This window comes from Muntiacus reevesi, chromosome 5, assembly GCF_963930625.1.
Source record: "Muntiacus reevesi chromosome 5, mMunRee1.1, whole genome shotgun sequence".
Lineage (NCBI taxonomy): Eukaryota > Metazoa > Chordata > Mammalia > Artiodactyla > Cervidae > Muntiacus > Muntiacus reevesi.
Genome location: NC_089253.1, coordinates 110170597 through 110195961, shown reverse-complemented (window position 1 = coordinate 110195961; position 25365 = coordinate 110170597). Strand labels below are relative to the sequence as shown.

The 25365-nt window shown below is 43.6% G+C and overlaps 1 protein-coding gene across 2 annotated transcripts in view; it reads right to left on the bottom strand.

Moving 5' to 3' along the window:
- Positions 1-25365, bottom strand: part of RGL1 (ral guanine nucleotide dissociation stimulator like 1) — a 270929-nt gene that overhangs the window by 22943 nt on the left and 222621 nt on the right. For both annotated transcript variants that reach the window (XM_065936188.1, XM_065936189.1), the window contains 7 exons: positions 23697-23821; positions 21667-21882; positions 17880-17983; positions 13896-13980; positions 6904-6993; positions 3008-3094; positions 1287-1319 (listed from right to left, as the gene is read on the bottom strand). In XM_065936188.1, the coding sequence (XP_065792260.1) occupies positions 1287-1319; positions 3008-3094; positions 6904-6993; positions 13896-13980; positions 17880-17983; positions 21667-21882; positions 23697-23821 (740 nt within the window). The remainder of the gene's footprint in view (positions 1-1286; positions 1320-3007; positions 3095-6903; positions 6994-13895; positions 13981-17879; positions 17984-21666; positions 21883-23696; positions 23822-25365) is intronic.

Below are 25365 nucleotides of genomic sequence, written 5' to 3'. Positions count from 1 at the left end.
GTTAGTCTTAAAATGAAAGAGATCCCCCTCTAGGGTTATTCTGAAGAGAAGGGACAAAGATGGGTAACTGTGGAAGCAGTAACTGAATTGGTTTTGATGGTCGCAAGACAGAAGCAGTTCAACAACCGGCAGATTCCATAGGTGTCAACTTCCCATGCAGTGACCCCCAGCTTGGCCTCAGCATCCACAAGGAGCATTCATCATCACATGCTACCAGGGACAGAAGACGTACATTTGTCTCAGGTGGTGTTTGTCTCTTGTTACTTATGAGTTCAGCCTGCTTAGCTCCTGAAACTTTGATTTTAACTGCAATGTCATTTCTTCCTGGAAGTTTCTCCGACCCCACAGGGCTGGGGACAAATGCCCCTCTTACATGCTCCTCTAATACCCACTACTTCTGTTCATGAGCCCTTATCAGGATGCATGATAACTGCCTGTTTGCCTACCTACCTCCTTCACTGTAACCTCATGAGGGCAGGGAGCTCTGGGCTTTTTCTGACGCAATCCCTAAACCTATCCCACTTTCCATCCAGTGTTAGGTCTGCAAGAAACGCTTGTGGGATGAAAGAATGAGTGAATAACTAAAGAACAACAAGCGTCCCATGGGGTGATGTTATTATTTTGCTCAGTCATTTTCCTTGGGATTGTTTAAACATACCATTTTAACACTAAAACCATAGTAAATTTCCAAAGCTCTGTTTTCTCTCTCCTTGTACAGAACTATTCTACTTTCCACAGAAAAATTCAAATTGATGTTGAACGCCCCTTCCTATGCTGATAGGAAAGGAAAAGAATAATTATCCAAATGCAACAATGAAGACCATTTCCTTTCCTCTAATAGGCCTACCAGAGTTAACCATCTTTAGTAACCCTTCTATATCATATACTCTTATGAAACACTTTCTTCTTAATGAGATAAGCCTGTTATTGCTGAGGCTGATTGTAAAGATGATGATGATGAGGGGGTAAAGGAAGAAATGTGGGCTCAGGAGAAACAGGACAGGATTTGAACCCTGGGTGTGCCACCAGGTGACTCTGGTCAAGTTACTTCATCAGAGTCCTGGTTTCTTCACCCTTGAACTGAGAATGATAAAACCTACCTCGCAAGGGCTCTGGGGCAATAAGGCATAAGAACATGCCAAGTACAATGATATATGATAAATTTTCAATATGTGTTATTTTTTTTCTGCCTCAACAAAAAACTTAAGTCTCCACTTCTCCATTTTTTTTTTTTTTCATGCCCAGATGAAGTAAAATGGAAAACCACAGCCAAGACTCCTACTTACCCTTCTCCTCTTCTCAAAGTTTATCAGTCCACCCTGAAAGAAATTTTTTGAAAAGAATGACAAACCAAGCTACTTTGAAACATAGCCCTCTTTGTTCTAGATTTTTGTTAAAATAGATCAAAGGGACAATAAAGTCACAATTATTCATGACAGTAATTATGGCTACTTTGGAAGAAGAGAAGCATCATTTGCTTAAAGAAAAACATTTCTTTATCATAGGACAAGATATAGGCGGACAGCCTTCTCTTACAATGCCTGAAACAAACTAAAACGTAATGACAGAGGAGTAACAACACAGAATCCAAATATACTTGCAGAGCCAGTAAAGACAAAAGCTTGGGTAAATGTTCCATTACACTTTTTTTTTTCTTGGCCAAAAGCAACAAAAATAAATGGTCATTGACTCATACTAGAAACCAAAGTGTCAATGTTTTATCAAAAGGGAAGTCACTTCTACATAACCTCATCACCAAAGCTAAGTTTCAATTCTCCAGCCCCCCAGCTCCTCTTCTCATAGGCTGAATTTAACTTTTAAAGCACTGGTCACTACCCCCAAATTCCCCTAACTCAGATAATGTTTCCTGAGATAAGCTGAGGCAGAGGACGTGAATAGATGTGGAACACTGCTCTCTGAGTGAGCATGTCCACATTTATAACGAACTTGGAAGTGGGAATTTGCAAGATAACTGCTACTCCTAACTATGATAGAGTAAAACGCCAGCTGACTGCACGTGATAACCAGGAATGTGAGATAAAGAAATATACGAGAAATCCTTAAGTTTCATTTCACATATCAAATCTCTTCTCCATGTAATATTCTATTACTGTTACTAACAAGCAGCTGGTTTTTCTAGGCTTCACTTCATTTCCCGTTTTGAGAAAAAGAGAGAGAAGGAAGGTAATAATATGAAACAAAAAAGGATACATGAAAACCCATGAATTTGACTGACTTCCTATCCCAGCAGATAGAACATGAGGGCGTATTATTCCCTCAGCTCCACCTGCCAAAGTCCTACCCAACACTGGGCAGGATTTGACTTTTAACTTTTAAAAATCATTGTAGCGACCGATGATCAAAAAGTTAAATTCAGCCCACTGAGACCAGAAGCTGGCGGGGCTGGAGAATTGAAACTTAACTCTGTTAATGATGTTACATAGAAGGGACTTCCCTTTTGATAAAACACTGACAATGCTCCAACCCACTCCTTCATAATGCCAAGCCATGCCTCTGTGCCTAAGGAATCAGTCGAGGCTTCCCCTCTTCTCCCACTTCATTTCTGTTTGAGTTCTTAGTATTTCCATCCATCACTGCCTGCTTTGAAACACCCCTTCTACGAGATTGTGAGGCACTGCTGGGGTCACTCATCTGTGTATAACTCATGGCATCTAGCACAATGCCATGTTCATGAAGAGCCCTCAGTGTGGGGTGGGGTGTGTGTGTGCACTCAGTCACGTCTGACTCTTTACTACCCCATGGACCATAGCCTGCCAGGCGCCTCTGTCGGAATTTTCCCGGCAAGAATATTGGATTGGGTTGGCATTCCCTTCTCCAGGACATCTTCCCGACCCAGGGATTGAACCACATCTTCTGCATTGCAGGCAGATTCTCTACCCCCTGCCCCAGCTGGGAAGCCCCACTTGATGTGAACAAGAGCGAATTTCTCTCTTGCTCACCAGTGAGAAGGCTACAGAAGCAGCTGCACCACCGGCCCGGAACTCACCTCGATGTAGTCGTGGAGGGCGGTGTCGAGCATGGTTAGGTCGGTCAGGAAGGTGCCCAAGTAGGGCACAGTGCCCTGCATCAGACCCTGAAGAGCAAGCACAGCAAACCATCTCTGCGTTACTGCAAGTCTGCTCCACGCCGGCCGCAAGGGCCCTGTGTCTGCTGCAGTCTGCAGGGTGCACGTCTGCAGATGGAGGCAGCACTCTCTGAACCGCCTGGGGAGCCTCGACAGCATTTGGAGAGCACTTAAGGGCCATTCAAGGCCTCTCTTAAGGCCACTAGTGCTAACCTCTATGAATGACAAATTTAAAATTCCTTTATGAATTGACTGGGAACTCCATCACCAAGGTAACTTGGTGACTTCCAAAATCATGAAAACCAAGCCTCGAAGGCAGGAGATGGTTCAGGTGGATTGAGGTTCGCACATCGCTGACACAAGGTCGGAGGGAGCTCTGCTCTCGCTCAGTGTGTGGACACCCCCGGGGGTTCAGAACAGCCCTGGGAAGGACGGCCTCCCCAGGCCGAGGCGCGGCCGTGGCCCACGGGGGGAATGTGCCCGCAGGAGGCTGGGGCGTCACTGTAAAGGGGCTCGGTGACTCGGTTCTGAAGAGAACAGGAGGGAAAGGGGAAAACAGTACCTTTAAACTAGAAAGCTTGCCAAACACTACCTTAACCAGGTGATGAAGGATAAAATCACCAGTGACATCAATGTCACACTGATGCCATTCATTCCTTAACATGATGAGAAGACACTTCACATCTGTGATACTCCTCTCCAGACCCTTAATCTCAGTCTAATCACCAGGAAAACAACAGACACCCCTGGCCGCAGGACATTCTAAGGACACTAAGACAGTCTTTCTAAAGACTGTCAGGTAATGACCAATGAGAAAGACTCAGAAGCTGTCACAGAGCAGAGGGGACTAGAGTGACAACTAAACGCAGTGGGGCGCCCTGGGTTAGATCCTGGAACAGAAGGATGATGCTGGTGGGAAACTGGTGAAATCCAAGTCAGGTCTGGCTTTCACAGTCAGAGTGGCTGCTATCCAAAAGTCTACAAGCAATAAATGCGGGAGAGGGTGTGTAGGAAAGGGAACCCTCTTACAGTGTTAGTGGAAATGCAAACTAGTATAGCCACTATGGAGAACAGTGTGGAGATTCCTTAAAAAACTGGAAATAGAACTGCCATACGACCCAGCAATCCCACTCCCGGGCACACACACCGATGAAAACAGAACTGAAAGAGACATGTGTTCCCCAATGTTCATCGCAGTGCTGTTTATAATTGCCAGGACATGGAAGCAACCTAGATGCCCATGAGCAGACGAATAGAGTCCATTATACAGAGTGAAGTAAGCCAGAAAGAAAAACACCAATACAGTATACTAATGCATAGATATGGAATTTAGAAAGATGGTAACGATAACCCTATAGGCAAGACAGAAAAAGAGTCGCAGATATATAGAACAGACTTTTGGACTCTGTGGGAGAAGGCGAGGGTGGGATGATCTGAAAGAATAGCACTGAAACATGTACATTATCAATTGTGAAACAGATCGCCAGTCCAGGTTGGATGCATGAGACAAGTGCTCAGGGCTGGTGCACTGGGATGACCCAGAGGGATGGAATAGGGAGGGAGGTGGGAGGGGGGTTCAGGATGGGAAACACATGTAAATCCACGGCTGATTGATATCAATGTATGGCAAAAACCACTACAATATTGTAAAGTAATAAGCCTCCAACTAAAAAAAAAAAAGTCTGGCTTTCAGTGAGCAGGATGCCCACGTCAATATCCTAGTATTGCCAGGTGTGCCATGGTTACAGATGTTAACTGGGGTGGTAGTGGAAGGGTGAGAGGTTCGGAGAAACTCTATGTATTATCTGGAACTTCTCTCTAAATTCTAAAATTAAAAGTTTATTTAAAGTTGTGGTGATGTGGATGAACCTAGAGTCTGTGATACGAGTGAAGTTAAGTCAGAAGGCGAGAAACAAGTATCATATATTAACGCATATGTATGAAATCTAGAAAAATGGTACTGATGAACCCTATTTGCAGGGCAGGAAGAGAGACTTAGGCATAGAGAACGGAGTTGTGGACACAGCAGGGAAGAAGAGGGTGGGACAAACTGAGAGAGTAGCACAGACATACACACAGTACCACGTGCAAGACAGATGGCCACGGGGACGCTGCAGTGTAAGAGGGAGCCCAGCTGGGAAGCTCTAAAGGGGTGGGATGGGGGGTGGGAGGGAGGCTCAAGAGGGATGGATATAAGTGTACACATAGCTGATTCATGGTGTGGTACAGCAGAAACTAACACAGTATTGTAAAGCAATTATCCTCCAACCAAAAAAAAAAAAAAAAAGAATTTCCCTCGAAAAGAAAGGTAGAAGCAATTCCACTGCAGGTATATGAAAGTGTGGAAGTGTGAGTCACTCAGTTGTGTCCGACTCTTTGTGACCCCATGGACTGTAGCCCATCAGGCTCTTCTGTCCGTGGAATTCTCCAGGCAAGAATACTGGAGTGAGTAGCCATTCCCTTCTCCAGGTATATACGTACTATATTAATTTTATCAAATTTCCTTGGAAATCATTCCTGTACTCCATAAGGCCACCAGGGCACTCTTTTGAAGAGAAAATAAAAAGGGGCTTTCATGGACACACCTTGTCCCAACGTCCATTAAGGCACTTAGAAATTCTAGCAAGAACACAAAGTCTCCGCCAGGGTGAAACCAGGCGGCCTGATGTGCACGTGGCTGGCTGTTTCCTCGGTCAGGGCTGCTTCGCTAGGTTCACACCAAGGCAGGTTTTGTCCTTCAAGAACTCACTGTCAGCTGCAGTTTGTCCTTCCCTATTATGTGTACAAGGTCTCATCCTGAACCAAAATAATCTTCTCTTAACAGCTATTTTTAACTTGTCTTTGAACCATCAAAATAGTTTGAAGTGCTGTGAATGTTTTATAGGCTTTATGTTACAGAAGAGGCCCATCACTCAAAAACAACATTTCTGATTTATGACCAGCCTTCCAAAGAAGGAGAAAAATCTTCTTCAAGTAGGGACAAAAATATTTAGAGTTGTCAGTCTCCAGTCTGCTCTCTCTGGTTTTCCCCTTCTCTACTCAAAGTTAGGAGAGTTTTAAAAATAGAGCCAGTGATGTCTATAGTTATCTTTTAGTCTTAAGGAAGGAGATATGATGTGCCTTTGAATATTGAAAAACTAGAAAGATTTGGTTAGTACCTGGCATCAGTGAGGAGATCCAGAAAATGACTAGAGGGTTTGGAACAAAGGAAAAGATCTCTGAGTACAAGGACCAAGTCCTGGGAGCTGACACTCTCTTTCCCCAACAACCAGGTCCTGGGGCTACCGTGTGTTCAAAGTTGGGACTTTGAAAACAGTTGAGACTTCCCTGGGGATCCAGTGGTTAAGACTCTCTGTTTCCAATGCAGGGGCCACGGGTTCGATCCCTGGTCAGGGAACTAAGATCTTGCATGCTGTGTAGCATGGCCAAAAAAAAAGCTGATTACAGTAGGCACTGCAGGAGGTCTCAGTTCACAGAAGCTCCTAAGTACAGGAGTGGATAAAACAAGACAGCAAAGGGGACAGAAGCCTACCTGCCACACACTTGCCATCACTTTCAGGGAAAAAAAAAGTTCCAAAACACAAACATGATCTGGGACTCTTGGTCCAAACTATTTCCTGCGGGGTCAAGTGGGAGTGAAAACGGCTTGCCTTGAGACCTCCCAGGGCTGCTGAGAACAGATGAGGTAAAGAGCCCGAGAACTTTTTTGAGATCTGGGCACCCTGCAGACGGAAGGTTCTGCTGCCAAGCGGGAGCCCCGCCACCCCCACGGGGCAGCTCCGTGGCTGGCCCTCGGGGAGACCCAGGGCTTTCTGTACCATGTCCTTCTGGAGCTGAAGCCGCCTCTGGGTCCGCTTCTGGTTCTCTTTCACGCTGCTGTCCAGGTTTGCAAATTTCGAGGTTCCTTCCTAAGAAACAGACACACACAAGAGAGGAGAGAGATGGAGGAAGATGCTGGAAAGAAGGGAAGGGGCACCTAGTTTCTGGGGCAGAGCCTCCACACGACTAGTGGACACCGTGTGAAATGAAGAGGCCTCCAGCAGGCGCTGGACTGCCTTGTGCAAACACCTGGCTGACCTGCGGCAAGCGGTCTGTTCTTGAGAGGGCCTGGTCATGTCTTATCCTGTTTCCCTCTATTTTGTAAGAAGAGCCCCCAATCGATTTTATAAAATCAGTCATTAATATAAGGCAGGGCATTCCCAGAAATGGAGACAATTTTTACATGTCCCAAATTTCACTGCAAGTAATCACATGTCTGGAAACAAACATCTCTTCCTCTGTACTTTTTGTGATTTCTTGAAGTTGGTCTGAAGGGCATGTGCCAGCATCCTGTGAAAGAAAAGAGACTATTTCTGTGGTATTTCTTAGCTAAATGAAACTCTTGTACCGGAAGTTTTCTGAGGAAGTCCTGCGCTGATCTATGAAAGCCAGACCCTCATACATTTTTTTCCCCTTCTCTCCCTCAACCCTTCCTTCCAAGTTGCCTCTTAGGTTTGGAACGCCTACAAAATCAGTTCCTTCCTCCTGGCGCCTGGGGACAGATGGCGACCCTTTCTCTCCTCCCATCTGCTGTAACAACAAACTCTTCCACATAATGACTAATCTCCAGTTTGCTGACTGAACATAAAGTGCTTTGGGTTTTGTGGGTTTTGGGGTCTTGTTAAGTTCTCATTTTCCAGGAACTGCATGAATGGAAGGCAGATTTCACAATTCAGGAGCGCCTAACTCCACACTGGTTTCCCTTCGTCAGTTTTCCCTGGGTTTATCATATAACCAGAGCATGTGACCTTTCACTACTGTCCGACTACAAGGGGACCTTTTCCAGTGACCTGGCCTTTCCAGTAACAGAGAGGCATCTGTATCCTATATCATTCACCAGCCTTTACCTGGGTCCAGGTACATCCCTAGGGACAAAACCCATAGTGACTCTTTACCGAGTGTCATCGTTTAACGATCTCCTGTTTATAGTTTTTGCTGGGGGATGAATGAAAGTGTCCTAAAATGTGCCACTTCCTCTGCTGGGTGATTGTGAGTCCTCTCAAATTCTTGAGAATCTGCCTGGAGTGAGAAATCAATTCTTCCTGACTCGAATGCAAATATCCATTTCTTTCCAGGGAGTAGGCCCTCCTGGTTCCCTTCCACTTTCTTAATCACTGACAGACATGTAATGTATGGACATTACCGCAGGTGCATTAAAATTCTTGAGAAAGATTTCTGAAAAGTTAAGAGACCCCTGAGAATCACAGAAGTAGGAGAGAGCTTAAAAGAGCACTGAGGACAACCTCCTTGTGGGGAGGAGAAAGATCTGGGACTGGGAGCTGGAAGATTTGCTGATTTCACGACTTCAGGAGAGTGAGGCTCCACTCCTGGTTAGGTAACTAAAAAGACTGATGACTAACGCCAGCTATCCCAGATGAGGTGTCAACAGAAATCCACTCTGTGTCACATCCACCATGTCAGTGTTCTGCCTCGGCCCTAATCCTTTGTCCTGCAAGGTTCACAACACCAATCCCTTGAAACTTCTCGAGATTCTTCACGGGCACTGTGACTACATCGCTCTGGGTCTCTCCTCTGCCTCCTTTTCCTGCTTCTACTCTCTTGATGACTCTTGTTCTTTCCGACAAAGTCATCTTGTTTTTTGCTCTACTCAGGTATCTTGAAATACCATCCTGTCCCATGATCCCCATTATCACCATGCCTCGAAGAATTCCAAATCTTGCCCTCTATCAACCTTCCATTCTCCTCTTGTATCTGCCCCCCTCTGTCCTTCTCTCTCTCTGATGCAAATTTCTCTCCTGAGTCTCACTGCCTATCACCATCTTTGACAGAAGACAGCTGCCCTCATCCATCCTGTTCCTAGGTCTCAAGGGGCCTCTTCGACCGGGTGCTACATAGGCAGGGGACCCCTCTCCATCAGTTCAGTTGCTCAGTCGTGTCTGACTCTTTGCGACCCCATGAACCGCAGCACGCCAGGCCTCCCTGTCCATCACCAACTCCCGGAGTTTATCCAAATGCATGTCCATTGAGTCGGTGATGCCATATAACCATCTCATCCTCTGTCGTCCCCTTCTCCTGCCTTCATCTTTCCCAGCATCAGGGTCTTTTCAAATGAGTCAGCTCTTTGCATCAGGTGGCCAAAGTACTGGAGTTTCAGCTTCAACATCAGTCCTTCCAATGAACACTTAGGACTGATCTCCTTTAGGATAGACTGGTTGGATCTCCTTGCGGTCCAAGAGACTCTCAAGACTCTTCTCCAACACCACAGTTCAAAAGCATCAATTCTTCTGCGCTCAGCTTTCTGTATGGTCCAACTCTCACATCCATACATGACTACTGGATAAACCATAGCCTTGACTAGATGAACCTTTGTTGACAAAGTAATGTCTCTGCCTTTTAATATGCTGTCTAGGTTGGTCATAACTTTCCTTCCAAGGAGAAAGCATCTTTCAATTTCATGACTTCAGTCACCATCTGCAGTGATTTTGGAGCCCCCAAAAAATAAAGTCAGCCACTGTTTCCACTATTTGCAATGAAGTGATGGGACCAGATGCCATGATCTTAGTTTTCTGAATGTTGAGCTTTAAGCCAACTTTTTCACTCTCCTCTTTCACTTTCATCAAGAGGCTCTTTAGTTCTTTTTCACTTTCTGCCATAAGGGTGGTGTCATTTGCATATCTGAGGTTATTGATATTTCCCCCAGCAATCCTGATTCTAGCCTGTGGTTCATCCAGCCTAGCGTTTCTCATGATGTACTCTGCATATAAGTTAAATAAGCAGGGTGACAATATACAGCCTTGAAGTACTCCTTTCCCAATTTGGAACCAGTCTGTTGTTTCATGCCTAGTTCTAACTGTTGCTTCCTGACCTGCATACAGATTTCTCAAGAGGCAGGTCAGATGGTCTGCTATTCCCATCTCTTTCAGAATTTTCCACAGTTTATTGTGATTCACACAGTCAAAGGCTTTGGTATAGTCAATAAAGCAGAAATAGATATTTTTCTGGAACTCTCTTGCTTTTTTGATGATCCAGCGGATGTTGGCAATTTGATCTCTGGTTCCTCTACCTTTTCTAAAACCAGTTTGAACAGTTCATGGTTCACATATTGCTGAAGTCTGGCTTAGAAAATTTTGAGCATTACTTTACTAGCATGTGAGATGAGTGCAATTGTGTGGTAGTTTGAACATTCTTTGGCATTGCCTTTCTTTGGGATTGGAATAAAAACTGACCTTCTCCAGTCCTGTGGCCACTGCTGAATATTCCAAATTTGCTGGCATATTGAGTGCAGCACTTTCACAGCATCATCTTTCAGGATTCGAAATAGCTCAACTGGAATTCCATCACCTCCACTAGCTTTGTTCGTAGTGATGCTTCCTAAGACCCACTTGACTTTATATTCCAGGATGTCTGGCTCTAGGTGACTGATCACACATCATGATTATCTGGGTCATGAAAATATTTTTTGTACAGTTCTTCTGTGTATTCTTGCCACCTCTTCTTAATATCTTCTGTTTCTGTTAGATCCATACCATTTCTGTCCTTTATTGAGCCCATCTTGGCATGAAATGTTCCCTTGGTATTTCTAATTTTCTTGAAGAGATCTCTAGTCTTTCCCATTCTATTATTTTCCTCTGTTTTTTTTGCACTGATCACTGAGGAAGGCTTTCTTATCTCTCCTTGCTATTCTTTGGAACTCTGCATTCAAATGGGTATATCGTTCCTTTTCTCCTTTGCTTTTTGCTTCTCTTCTTTTCACAGCTATTTGTAAGGCCTCCTCAGACAGCCATTTTGCTTTTTTGCATGACTTTTTCTTGGGGATGGTCTTGGTCCCTGTCTCCTGTTTAATGTCACAAACCTCCGTCCATAGTTCATCAGGCACTCTATCAGATCTAGTCCCTTAAATCTATTTGTCACTTCTACTGCCAGTTAAATGACAGTTCAGCAGTTAACAGTAATTATATGCAACAGGCCTTCCCAGCCCTATAGTCTTCTACCCCAACTCTGACCTCAGTCTATAAACAGACATCTCTACCAGAGCTAAATGCTTGGGCCTAGCATTTGTTTCGAACAATTCAACCCAGGAGAGTTCTTGCTAAGAGTCCCAGGAAGGAAGAAGATTTGGTAGTGTTCTGATTTCCTGTCATACTGAAACATGTGGACTCCATAGATGAGCTGCTTGGAATGATCCAAGATTCAGAAATCCTAAGACTAACAGGTTTAAAACAATCTCTGAGTAAAATAAAAACATTTGCCTCCAACAATTAAAAGGAAAACCATAGATTTTTGCTAATTATGGTATTGTCTCAGCCATAGTATTATAGAAGTAGTACCTTACATCTGCCCAGAAGCAGAAGAAAGGTCATTCAAGACTAAGATTCAGTTCAGTTCAAATCAGTTTATGTCCAGCATATTAAAAACAGAGGCCAGGCGTGGTTCTTCTGAAAACCTAAGTACCTTGACTTCATTTTATTACAACTGTGCTGAGAATTAACATCCAGAATGATATGCTTCATATGAAGAATAATAAACAAAGATGACTGGAAAGGGACCCACATAGACATATGACCTGCCCAAAACATTCCACTATCATTAATGATAATGCACAGACCACATGAATTCATAGCCAAGTTTTTTATTTCTTTAGGATTCCAGCCATATACTAGAAATTTAACTTCGAGCACCGAGGTAAACTTGTACATTTCAGAAAGGTTTATGGGACCTTTAATGTCTAGATGTAGCTCTGCTTCTATGGTTTCAGCCAGAAGAGGGCCACCGGGCAATGAGCTGCACAGTATTCAATTTATCTACTTTGGAAAGATGACTCAGAGCTATTGGGATTTGACTGTGTGGCTCCACCAAGTCTAGCTTTGTATTACTGACAGGGAGACAACTAAGCCATCTCCTTCCAGCCAGATGAGTTTCCATTTAAAGCCTGCAAATCCAGGGGGATGTGAAGCAGGGAGGAGCATGACCTCAGCAAACCAGGCATGGTCTAGCATGTGGTTCATCAGGTGGGCCGAATCCAGAGACAGCAGCCACCCTGCCCTGCACACACTGTCTATGCCAAGCAGAGCTAACAGTGAGCAAGTGGTTAAAGTCATGTGAATGAGACGGCCCATCAGGGCGTGCAGTCCAACATCGTTTCTGAACACTTGTGACATGCCCAGTGTGTTAGGCATTAGAGAGATAACAGTGGAGAAGCCCCTGCCCGCAAGAGACTCACAGGCCTGCAGGGAGACAGGTGACATTCACAGGCAAGTCTACCGAGGCACGTGATGAGAGCTAGGACAAGAGGAATGATGGGCTTCTGGAGCGCACAGGAAGGGGCCTAATCAGACCTGAATGTGTCAAGGAAGGATTTGAGCAGAAATGTAGTCTTCACGGAGACATGGAGGAAGAGTAGGACTTAGGAGAAGGACAGACAGAAGATCATAACAAATGCGTCTATAGGAACAACTAACCTGACAGTTATCACTGAGGCCTTTTCTAAGTAAACCTACCCCCACTAGACTCTCATTCCTATGCCAAGTGTCTATGCTAAGCTTACATCTATAGCTTATACTTTTCATTTGTCATGCATACTTTGGTTTCACTTTTGGTAGATGGTTTGCCAAATGCTAAAGATGACTGACAGCTGCACACTGCTTTCAAATATGTGATTTCAGTCAATCTTCAAAACAATTCTATGAGATCAGTAGTAGACTAAATAGTACTATTGTTGCCTTCAATTCACAGAAAAGGAGACTAAGGATAAGAATCCTCTAATTGCCCACTTCAGGGCAAAAGGGTAACATATTGTTTTGTTTTTTTAATAACTGCCCACTTTACCACCCTCCCCCATGAGACTGTAGTCTCCTTAAGATCAGAGATTGCTTTGGCCACATGGTGAATGCCCAATCAATATTAAATGAATGACTTCCCTTCTCTCTGAAGTTTCACCTGACCTACCCTGCCTCCTACTCACAAGTGGTCAAAAGAAATAGTTTTATGCCTAAGTGATGAAAGCAGCAGCTTTAGGGTCTCACCAGGCTGGATTCACATTCTAGCTTCACTACCTCCAGGGGTGGAACTTCAGGGGTATCCTTACGTCTCTGAGCCTTGGCTAGCTGCAAAATGAGGAGGATGGAATCTATAGAAAGGCTGTGAAGATACTATCTGCTCCCCTCTGATGACTGCTTACAACCTATCATTCATACCTTTCTTTGAGTACTCATTCTTGTTCAGTGTCTACACCTACCCACCAGAAGGTGAGTTCCTGAAAACAGTCTGTGTTAAGTCTTCTTCATACTCCCAGAGGCCAGTCAAATGCTTTATAAACACTAGGCACTCATCAAACATCTAGAGAAAGAAAAGGAGCTGAGCTGCAGCTTTACCTAGCCTGCTCTTCAGCAGCCAGCACTCATCTGGTGTTCAATAAATACTGCTGACAGACAGGTTGCGCAATTTAGTGCAAATAAAGGATGTGGAATTGCAGGCTTGGCCCCTGCCCTTTGAGAAGATGTTTTGCTGAGAAGGATATTCCAGGCCCTCTCCCCCACCTAACTGCCAGCACTCGGTGTTTGCAGAATGGCTTGTTCAGGGGCTACAGGCAGCAATGCCAAGTTTCACAATCTGGTTGCATCCCAGTGAAGCCAAGGAGCAGGACTTTGAATTTTCTCAGTCCCAGGTTTCTTTGATTTGGCATAAAAACCCAAAGTCCTGTGTTCTAGTCCCTTTAGGCTCTCTCAAGGGACTGCAGGCAGCCAAAGGGCCCTCAAACATCTCTTCTTCCCTTGAGCAAAGTCCAGAGCAGAGTGCAACCCCACATCCTCACCTTCATCAGTAGCTCCCGGCTGGTCAGGTGGTTATTATGGTCTGAGAAGATATCTGAAAGCTCTTCAAACATCAGCATTCGGTCCCTAGAAAAGGAATGGAGAAAATATTAACAAATGAAGATTAGCAAAAGCTCAACACCTTTGGATTGTCTTTCCTGAGGACCTCTGGCTACACAGAAGGTGTTAAGTTGTACAACTGGGACAAGTTCTCTTCAGCATGTTTAAAAAATGTCCCCTTAGCAACACACCCACAGCCCACAGGACCTGAGAACTCGCCTTGGCCAGTCTCCTCACTTGAGAGATGAAGATGTCAGGGTCCGGGATTTGCCCAAGCTCCTGCTGCTAACTGCTGAGAGCTGCAGTGTAGAACCCTGGCTCCTGACTCACAGGCCAGTGCTCTTCCTCCCAGAGCCAGAGTGGATGGTGCAGTCAGGAGGGGCTCTGGAGTCAGAGGGGCTGGGCTCTGACCCCAACTCTGCCCTAAGTGATCTGAGACAAGCTGCTCAACTTCCCTGAGCTTCAGTTTTCTTATCTGCACAGTGGAAATGCTGACAGCCCCCTTGCATGATCACACATGTAAAGCACCTACTCCTTCCCAGCCCCTCCCTAATACAGCATGTCTCCACAGGCCTCTAGCTTTTCTCTCCACCCCTCCAGCGTTCCTGAATGGATGATTCTGAAGGCAATAATTCTAAAGAATTAACAGAGGCAATGTCATTATACACTCAACACTTTCATTATCATGAGAAAGCCATTATTAAGAATCTATGTGAACAGACTAGTGGACACAGCTGGGTAAAGAGAAGGTAGAACAAACTGACAAAGTAGCACTGACATACATACACTATAAACAGTACTATAAACATGCATAAAACAGTACTCGTGGAAAGCTGCTGTATAAACGCAGGGAGCCCAGCCTGGTGCTCCGTGATGACCTAGAGGGGCAGGAAGGGACAGGGAGGCCCGGGAAGGAGGGGATATATATATATATATACACACATACATGTGTGTGTGTGTGTATATATATGTATGCACATACATATATATACATATACATATATATGATTAATTCATGTTGCTGTACAGAAGAAACCAATATAACATTGTAAAGCAATTATCCTCCAATTAAAAAAAAATTTATGTGTTTTACAACGAGTGTAATATTACTCTTAAATACAGAACAGACTTTTGGACTCTGTGGGAGAAGGCGAGGGTGGGCTGTTTTGAGAGAACAGCATCGAAACATGTATATTATCTAGGATGAAACAGATCACCAGCCCAGGTTGGATGCATGAGACAAGTGCTCAGGGCTGGTGCACTGGGAAGACCCAGAGGGATCAGGTGGAGAGGGAGGTGGGAGGGGGGATCAGGATGGGAAATACATGTAAATCCATGGCTGATTCATTTCAATGTATGACAAAAACCACTACCAAAAAAAAAAAAAGAAAACAGCAATAAAAACTACCAGCAAAATCAAATATAGTCAATTAACATAATCATGAGTCCCAAAGACTTAAAAGTTATCAAGTATGTGAATTAATTAAAAGCAAATAAAACAGTGACTGTAAAAAAAAAAAAAGAAAACCATTTTCTTTGGCATTTTCTTAAGGCATAAATCATAAAAGCTGTTAATATTTTGAAAAAAGTCATTAAGAACTTAATTACATGTGTGCTGAAATAAAGAGAAGTAAATAGATGTCTTCTCTGTCCACTGAAAGCTATTAATATAAAGGGCTACTGGAAAAGTAATAATCGGATAAAACATCTTAACCCTGTTCCTTTCATTTCGCAATAGAAGCTATATAAAGTTGATACGAAAGTGACTTCTCTCAGGAATGGTGGTACTTCTGCAGCATTCCTGCTAAAACATGAGCCCACCAACCAATAAAGAAACCAACCAGATGCCCGTATTGTACAGAATGGGGCTTTGAGCTTTGTTCTGCGGTATTTCTTAAATACAGAAACCAGCTGGAAGGATGGACTTTCTCTGATGATAACCAAGGAGATTAAGAAACAAGTCCAATCATTTTTTATCTTGTGTTTTAGCCTCAAATGTGCTGTGGAAGAAACCTGTGGCTGGATAAGTGACTTCCACAGTATTCTACTTATCAACCACCAAGGAAAGATAGATTACCTTTCACTGCCTAAAAGAGAAGGCTACAAGTGGGACAAGGCTGCATTTTAGCCCCAGACCATCCCTTTGTTTCTGATACCACAAGTGGGGAGCAGTGAAGAGGGGAAGGGGGAGGTTGGGGTGCTGAGGATGGGGACTCTGTATGCATCTGATTTTCCCATCATATGTCACCTGCGCCTACCATCTGTTGATTTCATATGGTCCGTATCTTTCATAAGACTCTTGTGCAGAAGATTCCAATCAACTCATCTATCACACACAGTGTCGCCTTGATCATTCAAACTAATGAAGGGGAGAAGAACCCAAGAGAAGAGTGGTAATCGAGAAAATTGCACTGGACTTTGAAAAGTCCCATCTCCACTTAGATAACAGAGCATGTGAGTGCTGGAGATCAAGTGGCAGGGTGTCTGTATCGCTGCAGCACCAGGCTTTAAGATCACCCACTTCTAAGAGTTATGTAACAAGTAATGTGACTTCCCCTAAGCTGCCTTTCCTCTGATGGAGGGTGTGAGCTTATCAGTAGCTTGAATACTCTGGCACTCCTTTTTCAGCATAAAACTATGAAACTCTGGTTTACCAATCTGGGTCTCTAGAGAGTTTGGTAGGGTCAGTCCCTTAAGGCTTAGGGCTTCCCCGGAGGCTCAGATGGTAAAGAATCTGCTGTCAAAGCAGGAGACCTGGGTTCAATCCCTGGGTCAGGAAGACCCCTAGAGAAGGAAATGGCTTCCCACTCCAGTATTCTTGCCTGGGAAATCCCAAGGACAGAAGAGCCTGGTGGGCTACAGTCCATGGGGTCACATAGAGTCGGACATGACTGATCAACTAACACTTAAGGTTTAATCAACTCTGAGTGAGCTGATGAAATTGAGTACCAAGACCTTCTGCTCTAAGGACAGAATCTACTTAAACCCACAAGGCAGGCCTGCCTGGGAGCCAGCTGGCCTCTCTCCCATCTGGAACTGACTCTGCCGCATACAGTATAGACTGTGCTGCATACAGTACAGGCATTTTTGCAGTTTATGAACAATTTAGGCATTTTTGCCTGTTATGGAATGACTTTGCGATTAGTACAAATGGAGGGAGAAAGTAACTGGCCTGGTCTGTAGTCATGACACACTCCCCAGCCTCTCAATCTGTACTCTCGGGGGGACCAGAACTGCCTCCTTACTCCCCTTCCCACCTTCGCAAAAGGTAGAGTCCAGTGAAGCTCTGGACAAGGGACAAGAGCGACAGTGAAACGATGAGGACATTCGATTGTTCACCCTTCCAAAGGTTACAGCAAGAAACATGAAGAAAAATTCAATACAGAACGTGGGAGGTTAATCATTTTCAGTCAGGTTCCTAGGAAGGAATACTTGGGGGGTTTTTAACAACACTAAGATAGCTTGTCATAGGCGGAAGCAGAAACTAACTAAATGGATTCATGTTGAACAGCAAGAACTAATGTCCTCTGTGCACACATTATCCCTCACAGCTTGGAACGGCTTAGGGCTTTGAAGGAATGTGGCTGAACAAATAACCGGAAGTACTGGCAAGCTGCTGTAACTTCACTTCTCCGTGAGCTGATCCTTCCAAGCCCAGATGACACGCACATCCTTAAAATCACCCCCAAAGCCAACTGTCTTGGCTTTGGCACCCTTCGAGGGTGAGGTTGATTTCTGCAGCAGCCCTGCCTCAAAACTCATTAATGATGATGTGTAAAACGCACCCTGCCTGGAACACACAGAGGCTTTCAATGATGTTTCTCTTGTTATGTAACATGCACTTTGAAGGTAGAGGGACCCACACCACTGATGCCGCAGCTAATCAGCCCAGCCAAAGAAAGTAGAGCAGACACTTGGGAACTTACTTTGGGACTGCAGCCCAAGTCTTTTTTAAACGATAGATGGAATTGGACTGCAGCGCTGAAACGATGGCCCTCAAGGAGGAGAAATTCTTCAGGATTCTACATTCCTGTATGGAGAGTGATTAAAACATACAAGGCATTTAAATATCAATAATACAGTGAGTTGGTGGTTTCCTGTTTCAGAAGCATCACAGCTGCTATGAATTCTTACCACTAAATACGCAGCTGTATAAATACGACATCAAAAAGTGACTCCTTACACTCCCACCCCAGTCACCGGAACGCTTTATAGATGTTGGCACCGAATGCTTGTTTTTCTCCCTTTAATATATTTTTTTGCGTTGTTGTTACAGTTTTATAGTTTCCAGCTTTCCTAGTAAAAACACGAATGGCGGTGAGCCTACAGAGCTGTGCTAGAGAAAGCAACCTTTCTTCTGCTGAAAGCATACAGATGCCCTAAAAATACACACAAAAGATGACCGTAACCTTTAGACCCACAAAGCGAACCGGGTCGCAGCCGCTTCAAGGTCAGATGCTATCACACATCTCAGGACCAACCCTTGTCTGGAAAGGGGTATACAGCTTGGCAGTAAAAACTCACCACAAGTTGAACTTTGGCTCTTATGTCCTTAGCCAAGAGGGAATATTTTTATACACATTCATTTGAGTTCCAATTGGCTTGTGCCTCAATCATAAACATTCAGAAACACCTTGGTACTTACAATGTTTCCAAAATAACTTGGGCTTTTAAAAGAGAATTCATTTTGGCAGCGTTTTAGAATAAAATAGAAAGGGAACAGGAAACATTCTGGATGTCATTTTCTGGGGAAGGAGAAAGCCTCCCAGAGCCTGAAACTTAAGCTACCATTCAGAGGCTGTAGCATCAGCAGGCAGCGACCTTGGAATCAAAATCCTGCTGAATGAATGGCAGGCACAGCAAAACAGTCAGGAAGAGGGTCCCCTTCACAGCCAAGATGGGGAAGGCGGAAGCCCTGGGCGGGAGCGAATGTGCCTTGTGTCCAAGGAGGTGCTTCATCTGCAGGCATGTGGGAGTGTAAAACATCCGCTGTTGATGACTGAGTACGCCGTGTGAGCATGGGCTTGGCTTCATGCGGAACATCTGAGGCAAGAGGTCCCAGAGTGGCTGGGCATAAATGCATACTGCTTTAAAAGAACATTTCACGAAGTCACGCTAGTCCTGACTGTGAAGGGAAAATGGCATTCTTTAACTTAGCACGCCCACATCTGGCTGCTTAAAATTACTATGCCAAGCCTGGATGGGAGGGAGTTTGGGGGAAAATGGATACATGTAATGTATGGCTGAGTCCCTTTGCTGTCCACCTGAAACTATCACAACATTGTCAGTCGGGTATACCCCAAAACAAAATAAAAAGCTTTTTTTTTAAAAAAAAAAAGATAAGAACTAAAAAAAATTACTATGCCAAACCAACAACCCCCCTCCCAAGATTTTCTTAGAGTAAATGCCAAAGCTCTTTACAAAAGTCATGCCCACTCTTTTGAAATGCCTCAATGCTTTCTTTTTATTTAAAAAGAGAGTGAGAAAAAAAAAAATAAATAAAAAAAAATAAAAAGAGAGTGAGTAAAAGAGAGAGAGCAAGAGCACTGAATTACAGTCTGGAAACCAAGCCCATGAGAGCATGGTTCAACAAAGGTTCAGAATCCAAAAGTTATGTTCTAAAAATCAGGAAACTTGCAATAAATAAAAGAACTTGGGCCCAGCTATTTCATGCAAATTGTAATAAACATATGGAACACATTTATTCAGAAAGAGGCTTAAGCTAAGGGTTTAAAGGAATACAAGAGGCATCTGGCCCCACTGCTAAAAAAGGAGTGATCTTTGAGGAGATTTCATGCAACAGTGTAGCAGTAAGGCCAGTCCAACAAAACAGTCACATTGGGTCAGAAATATTTTCTGCATGTAAAATTATCATTTTTCAAACATCCTCTCAATAGAAAATGACTATGATTAATTCAGGAAAAGTAAAATAAATCTTGACTGGAAAACACCTGTGAGTCTTATTATTTTATTAAGTCACCTACACAATTTCAAGAGACACGGTTTTGTGCATCACAAAGAGTTAAAGACCGCCGGCTTTTAAGCACATGCATTTGAAATATACCTGAAATTATACAACTTGTACTTCTTACTATCACATAAATGCACAATTGGTACTTAATTTGGACCAAAGTCACTGTTTGAGCCACCCTGTCTTGTAAACAAATACTATATGCTTACCATAGATTTTCTAAGCAGTTGAATACTTTAAAAGTAGATAGACTATTTTCTTTTGGCATTTGTGGCCAAAAAACATATTTTTTCCTATCAGTCTAAGAAGATAAATTTCATGTTCTATCATACTCTATCAGGACTTCCTCTGTGGCTCTTACTTGCTGATAAATAAGCTCAATTCAGAATAAGAGAAGTCTAAGTTGTGTAAAACTTTGTTTCTTCCATATAGTATTTTCCCATATACTAAAAAGTCTCTAGTATCAGACCACCTACAGACTCAAAATAAAGGAAACTCTCTGGCACAATTATGACTCTGCTGTTTAACCAAAGACCACAGAGGGAATGTGAAACAAAAGAGGGAGAGAGAGAATGTAAAAGTTTAAGTCTTAGGCCCACAGATAGGGGCTCAATGAGAAAAATAAATAATGGGGTAGAAAATGAAATGTGTTTTCGTTAGAGTTGACCCCATATAGCCCAGAACAGAGGATATTTGCATAAAAATTATTTGTCAAAATTGTTGTTAATTACATAGCTCTTGCTGATGTCATTTCTTCTGCCTAGACAAAAAATAAATAAATAAATCCTCCTCAGTCTTCAAATACCCCAAATCCTACCAGTTATTCAAAGCTAAATTCACATATCATCCTGTCCATGAAAATCTGCCTGGATCACCCGCAGCCAGGATGGATTTCTATGACTCCACTCCCAGGCTGAGATGACTCCAGTATCTCTTAGCTTCCTTGTTAGACTAGGCTCCTGTAGGACCAAATTAACTGCGCTTAGCCTACCTATGTCCTCAAAGTACATTAAACTGCAGGTCAGAAGCATTTATGGGCTCATGAAATACGTGGTGACTGACTGACTGACTGACTACCGTTCACCTTTTCTCAATCAGAAAATAAGATGCTGATAAATGAAGGTCAAGGTCACATGACATGCATGCAGTTGACCCAGGACACTGGACTGACACCCAGCAGAATGCAATTCAGCCACAGGAACAGACTCTGTCCCTCCAACTTCAGATATAAGGCTCTCAGAAAAGCCCTCGATGAATATGGAATCTATATATTTCAGTCCTTTAGAAAAGGGATGTGAGATCCTGAGAAGGTACTGGCTCGTCAGGTTTGCAGAAGATAGAATGCGTCCAGGTCCTGGAAGGGGCTGGGGTAATCTTTCTGCATTGAAGAGCAGTCTATCTGACACTGAGACCATCAGTTTACATGTACTGAACACAGGGCAGAACCAACAGTCTGTGAAAAAGCAGACATTCTGTTTCATACAGCAGCAGCAGTACGGGGGCCCATAAGCAGCAGGAAGTGAGCAAGGGACCTGTTTTTTTAAAGAGGAAAAATAAACTCCCATGTTAAGAAAGGCAACTTTTTCCCTTACTTTGGAAGGACCACGATAAGAACAACAAAAACCCAGTGGGCCCTCACATATGGTTTTCTGATTGCCTTTCAACCAGATGGGAACATCAGCATGATGGCATGGCCTCCCATATCTTCTAAGCCCAAAGGATATTTTAAAAAACACAATTACGTGAGCAATGTTAATCCACTTCTCGATGATCTTGGCTCTCTGCTGAGTCTTGAGTTCTTTACCCCCCAGGATGGTGCTGACCACACACTTGGTGAGGGTATTAAACTGGGAGATGGTGGCACGGATCGTAGGAGCCAAGTGTTTGTTCTCCTTCTTATCCCTTCGAGACCAAATACAGCCCAGGCAGTGGTGAGGCACGACTTTCTTAAATAGTTGCTAGAAGAAGAGAGGAATTGACTTTAAGGACAATGCACACATTTCATAGGGCAAAGCATGTCATCTACTGTAACTTGGTATTTTGTGAATGGACAAATCACTCGTTTCTACTTGATTTGCCTCATGGTGTCCATTTCAACAGACAAAAGTAAATAATTAATATATTAACTGATCAGAAAAGCCCACATGTTCTTTCTAAATCTGCTCAACTGAACACACGGTACACGATGACCAACAGAAAATTTAAATGACCAAAAACATTTGGACTTCTCTGTCTTGGAATAAAATCCAGGTAAAAATCTACTTCTGACCAAGAAGTGGTTAAGATTACTTTGACTTCAAAATCATATCCATGGTACATTCTGGACACTCACAATCATGAACTGTGTATAATGAATATGAATGGCTACCTGAAAAATGACTCACAGAGTGACACTCATCAAGTTCATTATTTCCCATCGTTTAAAGTGAAGAAAGTGAGAAACAAACGAAAGGAAAAACTATTCAGTGTCACACAGGAAAAGGAGGAAAGAGGGATCTGAAGCCTGATTTCCAGGTCTTTGGGTTGGGAAGATCCACTGGAGAAGGGATAGGCTACCCACTCCAGTATTCTTGGGCTTTCCTTGTGGCTCAGCTGGTAAAGAATCCACCTGCAATGTGGGAGACCTGGATTCGATCCCTGGGTTGGGAAGATCCCCTGGAGAAGGGAAAGGCTACCCAGTCCAGTGTTCTGGCCTGGAGAATTCGCAGTCCACGGGGCTTCAAAGAGTCTGACACAACTGAGCAAATTTTACTTTCACTTTTTTCTTTTCCAGGTTTTTGCCTAAAAGTCATAGCCAATGAAGTTTTCCATCGTTCTCTTACACTACTGGTTTTTGAAACAACAACAAAGTTGTTGAACTAATCTGATTCTCGTTTGTACAACAATTCGATACAAGATGTGAGAGGGTTTGTGTAAAAGCAAATGTGCCAGCATTTGCTTTATAAAGTCCATCTGGGCTGGTGCACTGGGAAGACCCAGAGGGATGGGATGGAGAGGGAGGTGGGAGGGGGGATCGGGATGGGGAACACATGTAAATCCATGGTTGATTCATGTCAATGTATGGCAAAAAACACTACAATAAAAAAAAAAAAAAAAGTCCATCTGATTTACTTCTGAGAGTAGAGTTTATTTGCATGCTAAATAGGTGGACACTCACAGCCACTTTCTACGCTGCTTCCTCCAAAGTGGTAAGAGTGGAAGAGCTGAAACCACTGAGATCCCTGATAATGGCCCTCTTTTCTTTAACCAGCTAACACTGAGCTATGAAATGTGACTAATGAAACCAAATATGTACAGCTAACAAAAATACTCAGACTTCGAAAGACCAGGAAGCACATGTGGAAACGAGCTGCCAGATAGAGTTGCATGTGGATTCAGTGAATTTATTTTGTCCTAACTTATACTTTGACCCCTTTACAATCCTCCAAATAAACAGTTCAGATCTTGAAGTATGTATGAGTCTAAAGGGAGAGAAACACCCATGGAACAGGATAGATTTTGTTTCCCTAGGATTAGAATTCTCCTTTCCCTCTGGGTGTGGAGCGCCGAGTGAAAAACGCCTTCACCCAGAATTGTAAGAAGAGCTGAGGCCTGAATTATTCAGATGATGGATTCAAATCACATCTTCCCTCTGCATTTACTGGCACAGCCTCTCTTGGGGATTTGAAAAGACTTAACTCACATGACCCTACTGCCCTCCCAGGGGCCACCAGTCCTGTCACTGCCCACGTTTTAAGCAGAAGCACGTCAAAGGCACAAAGAGAAGACGTACTGCATCCATATAGGTCAGCTGCTCAGCCACGAGATCTTCTGAGAAGCACGTGAACTCCGCAGACCCGCCGCCCTCCAGTTCCTCTTCCTCTTCCAGGCTGAAGGAGATGCTGTTGGGAAACCCATCTGTTCACAGGTGGGGGAAAAATAATCAGTAGTCTGGTGCCGCTGTATATGACCTTCTTTACAGAGTCAAAAATGGACTTATTTAATTAGGAAGAAGGGGGCTGACCCTTAGAAAACTCACAGGGAGAGAACAGCGAGCATAATAAATGGAGTGAAATGAAGGTCTTCCCCCTCTCGGCTTGTCCCTAGAGGTTTTACTGAGTCCAGAGGCCCCATGTTGTCACTCTGACAAACCACAGGATCTTTAGTCAAGGACAAAGTAGAACAAAGGCTAGAAAAAGCAAAGTGGGGCTACATTCAGGGGTCCCCCTCTCAATTTAGGCACCCTCAAATCCCTCTGATCAGCTCAAGCATTAATCCAACTATTTCCTAAACCCCATCTATGCATTTCTTAATTACTGGGCCAGTAATTATCAGAAGCCTGGAAGGAAAGGGCATGAAGCAAGACAGGCTCTGGGGAGTAGAATAAGCCATTCTGGTGTCAGAAATACTGATGAAGTCCTCAGAACTCTCAAGAAGTCCTCAGAATTCTCAGAACATTAAGAGTAGCTTTCAACTTCTACCTAAAATTAAGTATGCACATCTGTTCTCTATGCCTGCAACTCTATTCCTGCCCTGCAAATAGGCTTATCAGTACCATTTTTTCTAGATTTCATGTATATGCATTAATATGTGATATTTGCTTTTCTCTTTCTTACTTCACTCCGTATGACAAGCTCTACATTCATCCACCTCACTACAACCGACTCAGTTTGGTTCCTTTTTATTGCTGAGTAATGGAACAGAGATGCAGACGTAGAGAATGGACGTCTGGACAGAGTGGGGTAAGGAAAGAGTGGGACAAATTGAAAGAGCAGCACTGACGTATATACACTACCATGTGTAAAATAGCTCGTGGGAAGCTGCCGTATAACACAGGGAGCTCAGCTCTGTGATGACCTAGAGAGGGGTGGGATGGTGGGGGTGGGGTGGTAGGGAGGCTCAAAAGGGAGGTGTTACATGTACACACATAGCTGATTCATATTGACGTGCAACAGAAACGAACACAACATTGTAAAGCAATTATCCTCCAATAAAAAATAAAGAATGCATGAAGCAGTAAAATAGCCTTAAACTAAACTCACCTGAGTCTTATTAGACATAAGATCATCAAATTACAATTTGATATAACAAAGACCTATTACAAATTAATAGGACACAGACTGAAGAAGCAAAAAAAAAAAAAAAAAAAAATCACTACCTAGGACTCCAAAAGCATAAGCACTCAGCACATGGAGCAGGACCTTGGGTCTCTACTGTCAAAGACTATGCAATTGCAAGAAGTTTACCTTGAGCCTCTCGCCTCCCATCCTGGAAACCTTCCCCAATTCCTGAATTGTTTCCCAACCACGTTCCCTGTTCTCCTGCCTGGCAGATCTGTTCTCAATAGGAAAAATCTAGTTGCATACACATATCTTAGCAGATGTTTAAATCAGGGTGTTACTACTCCCCCAGGATGTTTACAATGTAAGCCTTTGCAAAATAAAAGACTTTAGACATGTTGG